The sequence below is a fragment of the Schistocerca piceifrons genome, chromosome 8, assembly GCF_021461385.2.
Source record: "Schistocerca piceifrons isolate TAMUIC-IGC-003096 chromosome 8, iqSchPice1.1, whole genome shotgun sequence".
Classification (NCBI taxonomy): domain Eukaryota; kingdom Metazoa; phylum Arthropoda; class Insecta; order Orthoptera; family Acrididae; genus Schistocerca; species Schistocerca piceifrons.
Genome location: NC_060145.1, coordinates 20,138,702 through 20,157,706, shown reverse-complemented (window position 1 = coordinate 20,157,706; position 19,005 = coordinate 20,138,702). Strand labels below are relative to the sequence as shown.

Sequence of the window (19,005 nt, the reverse complement as noted above, 5' to 3'; positions counted from 1 at the left end):
AGTGTACATTCTTTAGACATTTATCTAGAAACACCATATTCCTGTTTCATCCACATCAAATCAACAAAAATTTTACTATATATTCTTAAGATGAAGGGAATCTCAAAACTTTTTTCAATATAGTTATATGTTACTGAGATCGAGAGGTTCAAAGTTACCATGGTTATACACATAAAATACGTACATTGCATCCAGCTTGAGGTGAAAACATAGTTTTGACAGACGTAGTGAACACACAGGAAGGGTTCTGAGTTTACCAAACTATGTTTTAGTCGCCATTTTTTGCTAGGACAAACTTTATGATGCACTGTCTCTCTAAAATGGGTGATTCATGTCAATACAGGCTGTCTTGACCCGGAAATTATTCGTTGGTGCCAGCTGACAGTGTAAGTAACTCATAAAAAAAAATTATTTTGCTATATAAAATTGTTTGAACTTGCATTTCAAACACTGTATTTCTTGTATAAAGTGATCAAAAGTATCTGGACACCCATGTTTTTCATATTATGTGCATTGTGCTACCACCCACTGCCAGGCACTCAATATCAGCGACCTCAGTAGCCATTAGACATCGTGAGAGAGCAAAATGGGCACTCCGCAGAACTCACGGACTTCAAACGTGGTCAGGTGATTGGGTGTCACTTGTGTCATACGTCTCTACATGAGATTTCCACACTCCTACACATCCCTAGGTCCACTATGTCCGATGTGATAGTGAACTGGAAATGTGAAGGGACACGTACAACACGAAGAGAGTACAGGTTGACCTCATTTGTTGACTGACAGAGACCTCTGACAGTTGAAGAGGGTTGTAATGTGCAACAGGCAAACATCTATCCAGATCATCATACAGGAATTCCAAACTACATCAGGGTCCACTGCAAGTACTATGACAGTTAGGCAGGAGGTGAGAAAACTTGGATTTCACGGTTGAGCGGCTGAGCCACACACCACACCGGTAAATGCCAAATGACGTCTTGCTTGGTGTAAGGAGTGTAAACATTGGACAATTGAACAATCGAAAAATGTTGTGTGGAGTGACGAATCACAGTACACAGTGTGGCAATCTGATGCCAGGGTGTGGGTATGGCGAACACCGGCTGAACTTTATCTGCCAGCATGTGTAGTGCCAACAGTAAAATTCGGAAGCAGTGGTGTGATGATGTGGTCATGTCTTCCACTGAGGGGGGTGCACCCTTTGTTGTTTCGTGTAGCACTATCACAGTGCTGGCCTACCTTGATGTTTAAAGCACCTTCCTGCTTCCCACTGTTGAAGAGCAATTCGGGGATGGCGACTGTATCTTTCAACATGATCGAGCACCTTTTCATAATGCATGGCCTGCGGCCGGGTGGTTACACGACAATAACATCCCTGTAATGGATTGGTCTGCACAGAGTCCTGACCTGAATCCTATAGAATACCTTTGGGATGTTTTCGAATGCCGACTTTGCACCAGGCCTCACTGACTGACATCGATACCTCTCCTCAAATCAGCACTCCACGACGAATGGGCTGCCATTCCCCAAGAAACCTTCCAGCACTTGATTGAACATTTGCCTATGAGAGCGGAAGCTGTCATCAAGGCTAAGGATGGGTCAACACCATATTAAATTCCAGTATTACTGATGGAGGGAGCCACAAACTTTTAAGTTATTTTCAGCTAGGTGTCTGGATACTTTTGATCACATAGTGTAGGTGTAGCCTAAAAATGCAGTGCACTTTTATGTAAAGTAGTGTAAAGCAAACATGCAATGGATGGGAAATGATTTTACGTTAACCTTGCAGCATGCCTACTTATTTGGCGTTTATGCACAAGGTGCATTCAAGTTCTAAGGCCTCTGATTTTTTTTCTAATTAACACCCGAAATCGATGAAACTGGCGTTGCTTCTCGATGTAATCGCCCTGCAGACGTACACATTTTTCACAACGTTGACGCCATGATTCCATGGCAGCGGCGAAGGCTTCTATAGGAGTCTGTTTTGACCACTGGAAAATCGCTGAGGCAATAGCAGCACAGCTGGTGAATGTGCGGCCACGGAGAGTGTCTTTCATTGTTGGAAAAAGCCAAAAGTCACTAGGAGCCAGGTCAGGTGAGTAGGGAGCATGAGGAATCACTTCAAAGTTGTTATCACGAAGAAACTGTTGCGTAACGTTAGCTCAATGTGCGGGTGCGTTGTCTAGGTGAAACAGCACACGCGCAGCCCTTCCTGGACGTTTTTGTTGCAGTGCAGGAAGGAATTTGTTCTCCAAAACATTTTTGTAGGATGCACCTGTTACCGTAGTGCCCTTTGGAACGCGATGGGTAAGGATTACGCCTTCGCTGTCCCAGAACATGGACACAATCATTTTTTCAGCACTGGCGGTTACCCAAAATTTTTTTGGTGGCGGTGAATCTGTGGGCTTCCATTGAGCTGACTGGCGCTTTGTTTCTGGATTGAAAAATGACATCCACGTCTCATCCATTATCACAACCGACGAAAAGAAAGTCCCATTATTGCTGTCGTTGCGCGTCAACATTGCTTGGCAACACGCCACACGGGCAGCCATGTGGTCATCCGTCAGCATTCGTGGCACCTACCTGGATGACACTTTTCGCATTTTCAGGTCGTCATGCAGGATTGTGTGCACAGAACCCACAGAAATGCCAACTCTGGAGGCGATCTGTTCAACAGTCATTCGGCGATCCCCCAAAACAATTCTCTCCACTTTCTCGATCATGTCGTCAGACTGGCTTGTGCGAGCCCAAGGTTGTTTCGGTTTGTTGTCACACGATGTTCTGCCTTCATTAAACTGTCGCACCCACGAACGCACTTTCGACACATCCATAACTCCATCACCACATGTCTCCTTCAACTGTCGATGAATTTCAATTGGTTTCACACCACGAAAATTCAAAAAACGAATGATTGCACGCTGTTCAAGTAAGGAAAACGTCGCCATTTTAAGTATTTAAAACAGTTCTCATTCTCGCCGCTGGCAGTAAAATTCCATCTGCCGTATGGTGCTGCCATCTCTGGGACGTATTGACAATGAACGCGGCCTCATTTTAAAACAATGCGCATGTTTCTATCTCTTTCCAGTCCCGATAAAAAAAATCGGAGGCCTTAGAACTTGAATGCACCTCGTATGTCGAAGTGTGTAAATGTGCTGAAGGATATAAATAAACTGATAGGAGTAATCCACTAAATCACAGGCTCATATCGTTAACGTTAATATGAAGCAGGCTTTTAGAACATATATTGTGTTCAAAAATTATGAATTACCTTGAAGAAAATGGTGTATTGACACACGGTCAACATGGATTTAGAAAACATCGTTCTTGTGAAACACAACTAGCTCTTTATTAGCATGAAGTGTTGAGTGCTATTGACAAGCGATTTCAGATCGATTCCATATTTCTGGATGGAGGCTTTTGACACTCTACCACGCAAGTGGCTTGTAGTGAAATTGCGTGCTTATGGAATACCGTCTCAGTAATGTGACTGGATTTGTGGTTTCCTGTCACAGAGGTCACAGTTCATAGTAATGACGGAAAGTCATAGAGTAAAACAGAAGTGATTTCTGGCATTCCCCAAGGTAGAATTATAGGCCCTTTGTTGTTCCTTGTCTATATAAACGATTTGGGCGACAATCTGAGCAGCCGTCTTAGGTTGTTTGCAGATGACGCTGTCATTTGTCAACTAATAAACTTATCAAAAGATCAAAACGAATTGCAAAACGATTTAGAAAAGATATCGGAATGGTGTGAAAATTGGCAAGTGACCCTAAATAACGAGAAGTGTGAGGTCATCCACATGAGTGCTAAAAGCAACCCGTTAAACTTCGGGTACACGATAAATCAGTCAAATCTAAAGCCCGTAAATTCAACTAAATACCGACGAATTTCAGTTAGGCACAACTTAAATTGGAAGGAACACATAGAAAATGTTGTAGACAATGCTAACCAAAGACTGCGTTTTATTGGCAGGACACTTAGAAAATGTAACATTTACTAAGGAAACTGCCTACACTACTCTTGTCCTTCCTCTTTTAGAATGCCTGCGCAAGTGGGATCCTTACCAGATGGAACTGATGGAGTACATCGAGAAGTTCAAAGAAGGGCAGCACGTTTTGTATTATCGCGAAGTAGAGGAGAGTGTGTCGTTGAAATGATACAGGATTTGGGATGGACTTCATTACAACAAAGGCGTTTTTCGTTGTGACGGAATCTTCTCACGAAATTCCAATCACCAACTTTCTCCTCCGAATGTGAAACTATTTTGTTGACGCTGACCTACATAGGGAGAAACGATCACCACGATAATATAAGGGAAATCAGAGCTCTTACGGAAGGATATGGGTGTTCGTTCTTTCCGCGCGCTATACGACATTGGAATAATAGAGAATTGTGAAGGTGGTTCGTGAACCCTCTGCCAGGCACTTAAATTTGATTTGCAGAGTATCCATGTACATGTATATGAATTTTACTTACCTACAGAATTTGTTTTACTTAAATACACTGAAGAACCAAAGAAACTGGTACTCCTGCCTATATTGTGTAGGGTCCCTGCGAGCACGCAGAAGTGCCGCAACACTATGTGGTGTGGATTGGACTAATGTCTGAAGCAGTGCTGGAGGGCATTGACTCCATGAATCCTGCAGGGCTGTCCATAAATCCATAAGAGTACAAGGGGGTGGAGATCTCTTCTGAACAGCATGTTGCAGCGTGTCCCTGATATGCTAAATATTGTTCATGTCTGGAAAGAACTGTTTAAAGTCAGAAGAGTGTTCCTGGAGCCACTCTGTAGCAATTCTGGATATGTGGGATATCACATTGTCCTGCAGGAACTGACCAAGTCCGTTGGAATGCACAATGAACATGAATGGATGCAGGTGATCAGACAGGATGCTTATGTATGCGTCACCTGTCAGAGTTGTATCTAGACGTATTAGGGATCCCATATGCACACACCCCACATCATTACAGAGCCTCCACCAGCCTGAACAGTCCTTTGCTGACATGCAGGGTCCATGGATTCATGAGGCTGTCTCCATACCCATACACGTCCATTCGCTTGATACAACATGAAACGAAACACGACCGACCAGGCAACATGTTTCCAGTCATCAACAGTCCAATGTCAGTGTTGACTGGCCCAGGCGAGGTGTAAAGCTGTGTGTCATGCAGTCATCAAGGGTAGACGCTTGGGCCTTCAGCTCCAAAAGCCCATATCTATTTTGTTTCACTGAATGGTTTACACACTGACACTAGTTGATGGCCCAGCACTGAAGTCTGCAGCAGTTTGTGGAATTGTTGCACTTCTGTCACGCTGAACAATTCTCTCAGTCATCATCGGGCCAGATCTTGCAGGATCTTTTTCCAGCCACAGCGATGTCAGAGATTTGATGTTTTCACTGGATTCCCAATATTCACAGTACACTCATGAAATGGTTGTATGGGACAATCCCCACTTCATCGCTACCTCGGAGCTGCTGCATCCCATCGCTCGTGCACTGACTGTGACACCGAGTTCAAACTCACTTTAAATCTTGATAACCTGCCATCGTAGCAGCAGTAACAGATCTAACAAGTGCCCCGGACACTTTTCTTGTATAGGTGTTGGTGACAGCAGCATTGTATTCTGCCTGTTTATATGTCTCTATATTTGAATAGGCATGCCTATACCAATTTCTATGGCGCTTCAGTGTATATAAACAGCACACCCTATTGTAACAGGGAAAAAGAAGGGAAAATAGATCCTGTCAGAGCACAAAAATGGTGAGTATGTTCCTCTTTAAGAGACTCTGACAGAAAAGTGGAGAATCAGCTGCCTCAATCCTCATTCCACCTTTCTCATCAAAAATATCAGCAAGCAACCATATTCACGCTTTTTTATGCTGATAGACAGTAGCAGAGACACAGTGACAGTGGAAGAGAGGAGGCAGTGCCAGTTGGAGAGATAGACTGAGGAGACACTGATAGTGGGGGTGAGAAAGTGGCAGTAAAAGAGAGAGAGAGATGGATGGATATTGAAGCATTGTGAGTAAAGAGAGAGACAAGACAGTGGAAATGAAAACGAGAGGTGAAAAGAGACCTTACATAAGCTCGAGGGGCCCAACCCTCCGAGACTGGCAAGCTCTAACACAAAAAAATTGCCCACTTTCTCCCCACCTCTAATACCCACATGTTTAAGTTTCCTGGTCTAGGGATCAAAAGCCTAAGCAAAGCATCCCCAATTCCAGGTGTTGAGAGGAGATAATGGTGGGTGAAGACAAGGACACCTGACAGCAAGTGATAAAGGAAGAGACAGTGGCTGTGAGAAAGAAAAAGAATGGGACAAAGACAATTGGAGTGGTACAGAGAGAGAGAGAGAGAGAGAGAGAGAGAGAGAGAGAGAGAGAGAGAGACAGTGAAAGTGGCAGAGAAGCTGGCAGTGATAAGGAAGAGCGAGAGACATATATGATACAGTGAGAGTGGGACACACAGACAGACAGACAGACGGAGAGAGAGAGAGAGAGAGAGAGAGAGAGAGAGAGAGAGAGAGCACTAATGGGAGAAGAAGGAGGCAGTGGAGAAGAGATATACACAGACAGTGGCAGTGAGAGGGACTAGATGGGTATGAATGATTCATTACAGAGAGAGAATGGGTAAAACTATTAAGAATGTTCTGTGTTATAAGTGTGTGAATACGTTCACACACCAAACCTTTTGGTGAGAAAGGCGGAATGAGGACTGTGAGAGCTGGTTCCACACTTTTCTGTCACAGCCTTTCACAGAGGAGCATATTCGGCTTTTTTGAGAGCAATAATAGGAGAATTTTTCAAATGGTTTAATAACTGCTCAAGAACTTATTTTGACAATATTAAGAAAAGGATATATTGCTGCTCACCAGAGGACATATTGAGTCACAGACAAGTACAATGAAAGACTACTACACATGCGAGCTTTTGGCCAAAATGCCTTCTTACAAAACACACACACACACACACACACACACACACAAGACTACTGTATCTGGCCAAAGAAGTCGGACTGTGAGCACCTTTGTCTGATGGGAGAAGATATCTATGAGTGGTGGGGATAAGAAGTGTGTAATGCTGCTTGTAGGAGTGTGCTGGGAGGTGGTGGGAACAGGGTAGAGCAGCTAGGTGCAGTCGGGATGTTAGATGGGGGGAACAGAAAAGGAGATAAGGGGAAAAAGGATTACTGGGTGCATTGGTGAGAACAGAAAGCTGTCTAGTGCAGAGATGGTAGCAGGGAAGGGGATTGTGGGTGACAACAAGGACTGACAAAGGTCGACATGTTGACGTAGAGGGGATTATGGAAATGAAGGATATATTGCAGTGAGAGTTCTCATCCACACAATCCAGAGAAGATTGTGTTGGTAGGGAGGATCCAGATGGCTCATGATGTAAAGCAATCACTGAACCAAAGAATGCTGTGGTGGGCAACATGCTCAGCAACTGGGTGGTCCAGCTGCCTCTTGCCCACAGTTTGTCGGTGGCCATTCATGCGGGCATACAGCTTGTTGGTAGTCGTGCCCACATAGAACACAGCACAGTGGTTGCACCAACCCTACCAATCAGACTCAACCCAAAACCAATGTTGAACCCTGCCTGACTCAGTTTACTTCTCCATCCACCCCCACTGCCGCCAAATCAATCCCTGTTAACATTACAGAATTTCTTAACCTCAAACCTTGCCTCACCACAATTCCCCAAATCCCTCAACACGGAAGCTAACCTTATGTATGCAGAAAGAACTGCAATCCACCATCTAAAAATTGATCCCAATCTTACACTCCTACCTGTCAACAAAGGATCCACCATTGAGGTTTTTAACAATAGGGATTACCTGGTGGAAAGACTCCACCAGCTCTCTGTCAGATTCATCGTCGTATAAACTCCTGCAACAGTAATACCAATCCATAAATCCAACAGGATCTCTAGTCTCTCCTCAAATCCATAGCCCCCCCCCCCCCAAACCTCCCCCCAACTCTCTCTATATATCTCTTTCTCTCTCTCATCCTCACCCCATCATACCCCACACTCCTCACTTCTATACTCTTCCTGAAGACCACAAACCCAGCCATCCAGGATACCCCATTTAGGACCAGTTAATGTGACCCCACTGAGAGAAAATCTGCTTACTGTCTGAACCTACCCTCCTGTGTATAGAAACCAATCATTTCCTCAAGCAACTCTCCACAGTTCTTATTCCTTTACCACATGGTGGCCTTTACACAAATATCCCTAATGCCTATGGCCTTGCTCTTCCTGAATACTACATTTCCCAATGTCCAACTCAATAGAAACCTAAATCCTCCTCCTTAATCGCCACGACCAATTATATCCTCACCCACAACTAATTCACCTACGATGGCATCACCTACAAGCAAAGCTGTAATACAGCAATGGGCACCTGCTTGTCACCATCCTAAGCCAACCTATTCATGGGCCTTCCAGAGGAATTCTCCCTAACCTCCCAAAATCCCAAACTGTTCACCTGGTTCAGATTCACCACTGACACCTTCATGATCTGGCCCAAGGATGAGGACATCCTATACACATTTCTCCAGAAACTCAACACCTTCTCTGCCATTCGCTTCATGTGGCACTTCTCAACACAACTTCCTCTACACAACTACCTCAAAGATGGGTACATCAGTACCTCTGTCAATAACAAACCTACCAACCACCAGCAACACCTCCATTTAAAAAGCTGCCACCCATTCCACTCCAAGACGTCCTTTCCATAGAACCTAGCCACCCAAGGTCGTTGCATCTGTACTAACAATCAGTCCCTCTCCCAATATACCAAGGGTCTCACTGAAGCCTTCACAGAAAGAAATTATTGTCCCAATGTTGTACACACACACACACACACACACACACACACACACACACGCACGCACGCACACGCACACCTCCTGTGCCTTACCCCTCCAGTCATTCATCACCTCCCAGAGCCCCACCATAGAGCAACAAAGCAGTAGTCCCCTCGTGACTCACAAGGGAATATTCCAATGTGTTAATAAATGATCTTGATGAAACTACGCAGGTGTGTAGGTGAGCAAAATAGTGCAATACCTATTTTTTGTTTGTGTCCAATTTCAGTCTTAAAGGGGTAAAAAATACCCTGAAATGTAATGTGGCATTTTAGGTTTGGAGGAAATATCTTTGAAACAATGATATATAAAAATGTTTTTTGTACAAAAGTTCATATGTAATTAATATTCTTGAAAAATCCAGGATGGAATGTAACAATATAGGGCGTCCCAAAAAGAATGACCCAATTTTAAATAGAATTATTTATTAGGAAGAAGGGCTTAACACCAACAAATTGCATACTAAATTACTCATAAAAGGCAGAAGTTTATAAAAACCCATCATAAATGTTCAATATGTCCTCCATTGGTTGCATGGATGACATCCACTCAAATGCTCGGCGGATTTGTTCCACAATTTTTTCAGGAACTCGTGGCCGGCCAGGACTTTTGCCTTTACAGAGGCACCCTGTTTCTTCAAACTGTTTATACCACTGTCGAATGTTCTTGGTGACAGTGGTTTAGCAGGAAATTGAATATGAAACACCTGCTGAACTGCGATCACTGATTGAGTATGACTAAATTCAATAACACAATATGCCTGCTGTTATGTTGACGCCATATTGCGTGAGACTGGCTGCACGCTCCAGGTCAGCACTCATAGCAACATCTAGCGGATTTTTTCTGAAACTCTAGACCCTGCTGATTACATCTAGCACTGTTTCAGTTACCTAGTGAGATTTGTCTAAATATTATTACAAATTAAAATTGGGTCATTCTTTTTGGGACACCCTGTATTATGAGTAGGATAGTTGCTACTAACCATATAACGAAGATGCTGAGTCGCAGAGAGGAACAACACAAAGACTGTCGCAAAATAAACTTTCCACTAATAAGAATTTTGTCAAAAATAGATCACACACACACACACACACACACACACACACACACACACACACACCGACCAAAGCCTCTGCCAGCTGAGGCCACACTGAGTTTTACAACATAAATTTAAAAAGCTTTCAAGCCACATTCATCGCTGGTAATAAAGCTTCTGAAATGCTATTTTTAGAAAATAAGCTCCACACAATTTGCTGTCAGAGTATTTTCAACATTCTTATATTACACTTGTTGTATGTTTTAAATTGTTATTTTATGTTTTACATTCTTTTTTTACCACTCCATAATATACACATATTTTACTAATTGATGCTCTAAAGGGTTCTTTCATACGGACCTCACTGGAAAACAAAACACCTTTCAACACGGTCACATGTTTGCTTACCAGATAATAATATATATTTTATTGTCTTCAGGCCATTACAGCAATTGACAACGTCAAATGAAGATACAATTTACAATACAGTGTGATAATGTATTGACTACTGAAATATTTTAGCTTATATTACAATAAATGTACAGTGGGTCATCTATTGGATTACTGCATTTTACAGTTGAAGAATTCATTGATGTCATAGAACGGGTGGGCAATTAACTATTCATGCAGTCTCTCTTTGAATGTATGTTCAGGAAGATCCTGTATAGCCTGTGGCAGCTTATTAAATTAGTTTATGCCCTGTGACTTCGTAGCTATTTATTGATTTTGATAATCTGTGGTAAGGCCTGTATATGTGTTTGATGCTTCTTGTATTGTAACAATGTACATTTTCTCCAAGTTTCACATGTTGTAGGTTCTTCTTCATATTGATTAAGACAGTGTACATATAGAGGTTTATTACTGTCATAATTTTTTGTTCAGGAAATAAGGGTTTGCAGTTAGCCTTATGTGAAGAATTTGTAATTATCCTAATGGCTTTCTTCAGCAATAATAGGACGTCATGTATATGACTACAATTACCCCATAAGATAACACCATAGGATAGTATACTTTGGAAAAATGCAAAATAAGATGATCTGACATATGTTTCAGGTAGACAATTTCTGAGTTGTCTTAATAAATAAATTACTCGAGATAGCTTACTACTAATATAGTTTACATGTTTGCCCCACAATAACTTTTCATCTAAAAAAACTCCCAAGAATTTAACAGAACTAGGGTAATCAAATAGTGGCTTGTCTCTTAGAGTGAAGATTATCTGGTGAGTTTTATTTTCATTTAGCAAGAAATCATTTGCTCTGAACCAATATGCTGCGTGAGTGAGTGTATTTTCAGCACAGGTTTTAAGATTGTTACTGCTATGTATAAAAGTCATATCATCTGTGCACAATACAGTGGTGGATCTAATAAAGGAGGGGATGTCATTGATAATTATCAGAAACAGGAAGGGGCCCAGTACAGATCCCTGAGGCACACCTACTTTAACATATTCTATGTTTGACATTTCCTTACCAAACACAAACTACCTGTTTACAGTTACTGAGATAAGCTTTTAATAGTCTGAGACTGTTTCCTTTGATGCCATAAGATTTTAGTTTCTCTAGTAGCGGTGTGTGCTCAACACAGTCGAAGGCCTTGCTTAGGTCACAGAAAGAAACCTGAGCAAAGCCTTTGTCCTCAAAAACTTTGAGGATGTAACTGACTACTGTGTCGATTGCATCAATGGTCGACAGATTCTTCCTAAACCCATATTGTGTAACATTAATTATTCCTAGGTTCTCAAAGTGACATGATAATTGTTGGTACATGATAGATTTCATTACCTTGGAGAATGCTGGTACTATTGAAATAGGCCTGTAACTAGATGGAGAGTCTTTATCTCCCTTTTTGTGTACTGGGACGATCCTAGACAGTTTTAATTCATCAGGAAAATTTCCCTCAAGTAAGCACTGTTTATGCAATGGGTTAAAGGGTACACAATGCAATCACACACTTTATTCAGCAGGTTGCATGATATGTCATATATATATATCTAAGTTATCAGATGGTTTCAGTTGCTTTATGACCCCTTGTACAAATCTAGGCAATACTTCGGAGAGAGTTAGCATGCTTGTGTTTAGTGACTGTCTACCTCAATTTTTAGACAGTAGCTCTGATGCACTAATGTCTGGTTTGATAACTGTATCTCCTATTTCTTTCACTGAATTAATAAAAAAACTCATTGAGTGTTTGAGGTGGGATATTAATTTTGTCTTTTTTAGTATCTGTGGCACCACTGTTAATTACTTTCCAAGCAATTTTGCATTTATTGGTGGAATTATGTATGCTGTTGGCATTGTAGGTTTTCTTGGCTTGCAGGATGGCTTTTTTGTATTCATTCGTGCATTCCACATAGGCTGACTTGGCATAGTCTGACTTCAAACCTGTATATGTTTGTACAGTAACAAAACTTGTTTTTTTAGATCTGTCAGCTGTTTCATGTACCACATATTTTGTCTGTTTTGAGATCTGGATTTGTGGCTGCTGTACATTATTTTTATTTTCTTTATGGGAATACTATGGTTAAATAGGGTCAAGAAAGCGTTAAAAAATCTATCAAATATTATACTGTCACAAGGACTCTTGGTCCAAATTTCCTGCCCTCCTCCCTCCTAGTTTTGAATATTGTCCCTCTGGTGACCCCAATATGCTTAATGATGGCACAGGTAGAGCCATGGAATGTATACGGGTTTCAATGTTGGAAGAACCTTTTGAGAAGATTTTCAGATCTAGTTCTACTGAATGATTATGACGCCAATCTCCACTTCAGAAACAATACAATGAAGTTGCAGTCACAAGTACCTAATCAATGCTCTTTGCCAAGGCTTTACCAATCTACTGAAATATGCCTGACTCAAATAGGGTTGTTTAGAGGATCACCTGTGACAATTTGAAACTGTGTTGAATTTTATTTTATATTGTTTTGCCCATCCTGTATATTCTGTGAAAAAGGAAAAAACAATGTAAAACATAAAATAACAATGTAAACCAAGCAACAAATACAAGTAAAATAAATAATTAGAATTGTAATGAATTAGCCATGTTGAAAATACTCTGACAGCACACTTTATATAGTTTATTTTCCAAAAATGTTATTTCAGAAACAAGCTTTATTACCCAGGGATGAAAGTGCCTTGCAAGCTTCTTTAATTTGAGTTGTAACCAAAGCTTCCAGTTTTCAAAACAAATAGATGGTGGTGTGGTATTTTTTAAAATTTCAAATTATTACAAAAGTTGATTAAACAGTTTTAAAGAACATTAATTACACAGGAATTTTTATATGAAAAACATTTTTTATGTGCCCGTTTAAAAGGCATTCCTTATAAAACTAAAATGCCAAATTACCTTTCGGGGTGTGTTTTATCCTTAAAAGAAAAATTGGGGGGGAAAAGTATTGCACTATTTTGCTCACGCTATACACCCTCCAAGATCATTTATTGATACTCTGACACATTCCTTTGTCACCGAGGACTGGAGCAACTGAATCACATTCTCCATTCTCCGCCAGTTTCAACTACCTCTTCTTGTGCAGTGAAATGTGGAATATCTTACCCACTACCCCTCCCACTTAATCTATGCAATATCCTTGTCCATCCCTACTCTACCCCTTCTCCCAACCCCATGCCATGCGGCTCATATCCCCACAATATGTAATAGATCTAGATGCAAGGCCTGCCCCATACATCTCCCACCCACCCCACCCCACCCCTCCACCTAGTCCTGTCAGTTCACAAGCATCATCTATCCCATAAAAGGTGGGGCTGTGGGCATGAAAACCAACAATCTGTCTGTCCGCATGAATAGCCACCAAAAAAATTTGTCACCAAGAGACGGCTGGACCACCCAGTTGCTGAGCATGCTGCTCAGCACAATGTCCTTCACTTCAGTGACTGCTTTGCAGCCTATGCCATCTGGATCCTTCCTACTAACACCAGCTTTTTGGAACTGAACAGGTGGGAATTCTCCCTGCGATATATCCTACATTCCTGAAAGCCCCTGGGACCTCAACCTTTGTTAGTCCCTGTTCTCACTCAACTATACAACTATACCCTTCCTTATTCCCACTCCCACACTTCACAGCCATCTATTCCACCAACTCACCCACAGTGGGTTTCCCCCCCCCCCCCCCCTCCTCTCTTTCCCTCCCCTACCTCACCCACCTGCCAACATCCCCTCTCCCTGATTAACCTCCTGACTTCATCCAGCTGCCGTACCCTTGCCCTACCACGCCCCTACATGCTCTCACAGGCAGCATTTTACCTTCCCTTTTTTGTTGTGCCTCTCTGTGACTGAACATCTTCCCTATATGGTCAGTAGCAATCTATCCTTTTCATAATGTTGTCATCATTCCATTCTGGATTTTTCAAGAAAAAATTTTTGTTGATGAATCTGGCAATACTGTGTTAATGATAAATGGTTATTTAATGACAACCTTGACTTATCTGAAGACTCATCATTCTTGTTAAATGTGAGCTAACTAAACCTCCTCAGTATGATCAATTAGCGTACTAAAGGAAGCACCATGTATATCATCTATGAGGCCAAGCAAGTACATTTACTGTGAGCCTTTCACTTGTTGGAGATGAATATATATTCATGGTTTCATGAGAACGAATGCAGGTCCAATTTCCAGTTGCCAGAACAGATTTATGGACAATGGTTATATAACTGTCCAACAAGTGGGGATTCAACATTCCTTACCCCAATGCACAATGAGATATTTTTAAACTTAATTCATTATTACTCCATTGCTATGTTAAATTCCTACAAACCCCCTACTAATCCACCATCCATTTCAACAACAAGCTCCAGTTCTCAAATACTTCTTCCCTCATGTAAAATATTTTTCAGTATATCTTAGGGAGGCCTTCAGCTTTACCGATCAATACACTGTGTGATTCTTTTTATAAACTATGTAAGAAGAGAGAAAATTATGTCACACTGTTCTATGAATTTGGGCCTGCAAATGTCCTTCAGCCATAAATGATATACAGTAATCACATGTGAATACATATGTAATGGGGAAAATTATTTCGGAAGGTAGCATGAAATCAGGAACATACAATTCAAGATGGCAGTTTTAGCAACAATTACATATTCTAGCCGACACTGATCTGAATCAAGGTGCTCTGCTATAAACAATTTGTTAAAATATAATTCTGTTACTTCTGGATATTAGTGAAGTTAATTGTAATAGGCACGAGGATGAAAAGAATTCAAACCTCCGAGATCCCAACATTACATCATAATGTATTGCAAACACATTTCAAGAAAATATCCAATAATATAATTATAACACTCACAAAATATATAAATGTATCAGTAGTAGCAATATTAATATTATAATGGCTGTACTTTACCTCCAAGCATGCTACAGACAGCATGATGAACATCCAATAATGCACTTTGGTGGTGATAATTTTTTATTCCACATCTAAAAAGAATTGACAATTCATCTAAGTTCCTAAAATCCTCTTCTGTTTGTATAAATATTTCCACACCACGGTTTCTCATTGCCCTAAAAGCAAATAAATAAATAAATAAAATTCAATGTAAGAGAATCCTTTTAGGACATTAAACAAAAATCAAGAAACATAGGGATTAGCTAACTGATATCACTAATGTTTCCTGTAGTTCATCAATATTTCTGAGCAAACTGTAAGCAATCAACGGCCAAACAGCCTGCTAAAAAGATGACACAAATGGTAGACATGAATGAAAGATTAGTTAACATTTTTAATTTAATTGTGTGTTGTTTATTTAAAGTCGCTGATGAAATCAATTAGGATCAGTTATTTATAAAATATCTAGCAGTCCACCTCAGCTTCGCAAAGGCAGCACAAAGTATCTATAGCTGCATGCCCTGTCTGGCGTAGTAGTAATTTTCTTTACGAGACACTGCATAGAGCTATGTAGGAAATTCAGAGAACAACATTAGTTAACTGAATATAATCACTTTGATATAACTTAAACAATTTAAGCAGAGCACTCCAGGAAAGTTCTCAGGAGGCATGAATGTCTGAGTGACACTTCCTGGCAATTATGGGAACACATCATGATATAATCAATCTGTTTATTACCAATGTAAATATTCTATGCAAATCATGGGTGTAAATGTGTGTGTGCTTGGATATATATTTCAGTTTGTAGAATATCATCTATTAGAGGCTGGCTGAATGGATCCTACCTGAAGCCCACAAAAGAAGTCTGATGCAAATATGAAGCCGATCATGACACTCCCATTGTAAAGCTTAGTACACACTCATTGAGTGTTGAGATTCATTGCTGCAATCCTTTGTCATATTTTTTATGGCAAACTTTGATGTCCTACTACGCAAAGAATCACATTCGCATCTACTTTTCATTCACACAACGCTGAAAGCTCAGTCATCTGCTCTGCTGTTGAAAAACTTACTTTATGTAAACAAAGTGAAGCTGTGAATGTATGCTTTCCCGGCGTATACAGCTGGCGAAGAGTTCTCGGGCTTCCAGCCGGGTGGCGATGTCTTCAAACTGCGACGTTTCGACAAGTGACACACTCGTCGAAACGTCACAGTTTGAAGACATCGCCACCCGGCTGGAAGCCCGAGAACTCTTCGCCAAAGTGAAGCTGCATTCCATGCTGAAGCAGTTTTTCAAAAAATGTTTTACTTTTTGCATAAAAAATTTAAAACCAGAAATTCTGGATTCAAAAAGTTTTTCGCTACGCAATTGGTCTAGAACAACTGGACATCGGTTAGACAACTTGCACATCACTAGCCAGTTGTGCAACAGGGGAAAGTGTAACGTGAAATCCGAACAACATTTTGATTCTGGCGAATCTCCACATCACTGAGAGGTGTGTGCTAGGTTAAATGATAGAATGGGAAGACAATAATAATAAAATACAAAAGGTTCAGCCAAGATTCGATCTGACACTCATTCACTTTCCACGCACGTATTTTACTGCTAGACCATGTTATACCGGAGACAAGGTAGCCCTGAGGACCGGCAACCCATATTAGACTACAGAGGACAAGGTTGTCTGTGCCCTAGGCATACCAAAAGCACCATGGTAAATACCAGCTATTTACGTACAAGATAATGGAAACAGACATTCCGAGCACTACTTCCTGCAGGGGGATCTTAAGCCACTGCCTGCAGGAAGTATCACTATGCCAAAACCTGATTGGCTGGAGACAGTTATATAGGGGCTAGAACCAGCCCCACAGTTCAGTTCATGTCGGATGCCGACCTCGTGTTCTGCAACCATAGAAGATTACGTCTTCGTCTCTGAATTGAACTGTTACTAGTGTGTGTGTGTGTGTGTGTGTGTGTGTGTGTGTAACCATGAACCTTTGTGAACTTTTGTTTGCCTTAATTAGGAGACTTACTGGCATCATTATATTTACCCTTCGTTTTTATGTTCAGTCATCGACCTTGTAAACTTACATCAATAAAAGTTGTGTTTGTGAAAAATTGTGAATTGTCAGTCACAACAGACCACTTGGCCTTTGTAGGTCTTACATTATAAGACAAATATGAAACACATAAAGGATACAAGCAAATCAAAATACTACATGACAAACCAACACCAAACTGAAACAAAAATAAAATGAAATTCAGTATACCTTGAAATTTCTCCATGATGTGGATCCATTGTCATAATAAGACGAAATTTTGAATGCGGTTCAATGGAAACAACCCTTCCATCAGCATTCACACCAAGTTCATCAACTACAAGTTTTCCTCCAGGCTCCATCAAAGCGTTTAATCGGTCCAGAACAGCTGGCGAACACAGGTTCACATTATCTGCAAGCAGCCAACATCCCTCCTTGAGTGCCTGCAAGAGATACCGTGTTGACCTCTTATTATTAATGAATTATTTGCATTATAGTGTCATTAATAATCCACATGAAGTATCTGGTTTGAGCTGTTAGAGATGGCAATCATCTATGCGTAAGGTGTCGTGTGAACGAGTGTGTGTGTGTGTGTGTGTGTGTTTTTATTAATGAATTATTTGCATTATAGTGCCATTAATAATCCACATGAAGTATCTGGTTTGAGCTGTTAGAGATGACAATCATCTATGCGTAAGGTGCCGTGTGAACGAGTGTGTGTGTGTGTGTGTGTGTGTGTGTGTGTGTGTGTGTGTGTGTGTGTGTGTTTTTTTCTATTTCCTTTTCTGTTGAAGGCTGTGACCAAAACCTATTTACATATCATAAAAAGTGTAGTGAATACAACAGTATCACCTACTACATGAAATGTAACTGTTAAAAGGATACCACAAGAGGCTGTTCTCTAACATTTGTAGATTTCCAACATTGTCAGGAGGCGGCCGATGCCACAGTAATGGTACAGTATGGGAAGTTCCAGCATTCTTAAACATATTTAGTTTATGCCCAGAGCCAATCATTTTATACGCACAACAAAGTTCCAGGGATTCAAGTGCCACCTACACAGCAGTAGCACTCGCATAATATCGGGGGCAGAAACCTAGCCAAAACCCGAAATCAACAGCACTACGGTTTTTTGGGTAAATCAAAGTATATGTTGAAAGGCTAGGATAATTGGCAATGGAGATGCTGTATTTGTCGCAGTAAATGAGAAACTCGAATCCACCAGGATAGAAACGAAACTGCATCCAGTATTGTTTGAGCGAGACAGTATCAAGGGTATAAATTTATAATTGGATCTACAGCTCCACTTACACCTATGTACATACTCCACAAGCCACCACAAAGTGCACAGCAGAAATTACCTTGTAGCTCTGCTAGTCATACCCTTTCCTGTCCCACTCCAAATGCAATGTTGCGGGTTGGCAAAACTCACTTTACTATCTTTAAAATAACGCCTATCACAAAATGACATTCAAGTGACAGAGCGAACAAAACAGAGTAAAAACAGATCACAGAACGAGCCACAGATGATCTTGCATGGAATCTTCACTTGCGCACACACACGCACACACGCACACACACACACACACACACACACACAGTACATTAGCCACAGCCTGGAGGATGTTTCCATGTCTCCGCAATATCCTTTCTTTCAGGAGTACTAGTTCTGCAAGGTTCGCAGGAGAGCTTCTGTAAAGTTTGGAATGTAGGAGACGAGA

General features: G+C 41.0%; 1 protein-coding gene across 1 annotated transcript in view; it reads right to left on the bottom strand.

Annotated features, from left to right (window-relative positions):
• The window catches only part of LOC124711323 (midasin-like), a 128,124-nt gene that overhangs the window by 103,486 nt on the left and 5,633 nt on the right, over positions 1–19,005 (bottom strand). Inside the window, exons 2-3 of the mRNA XM_047241341.1 lie at positions 17,516–17,727; positions 15,266–15,423 (exon numbers count right to left, since the gene is read on the bottom strand). Of these exons, the coding sequence (XP_047097297.1) occupies positions 15,266–15,423; positions 17,516–17,727 (370 nt within the window). The remainder of the gene's footprint in view (positions 1–15,265; positions 15,424–17,515; positions 17,728–19,005) is intronic.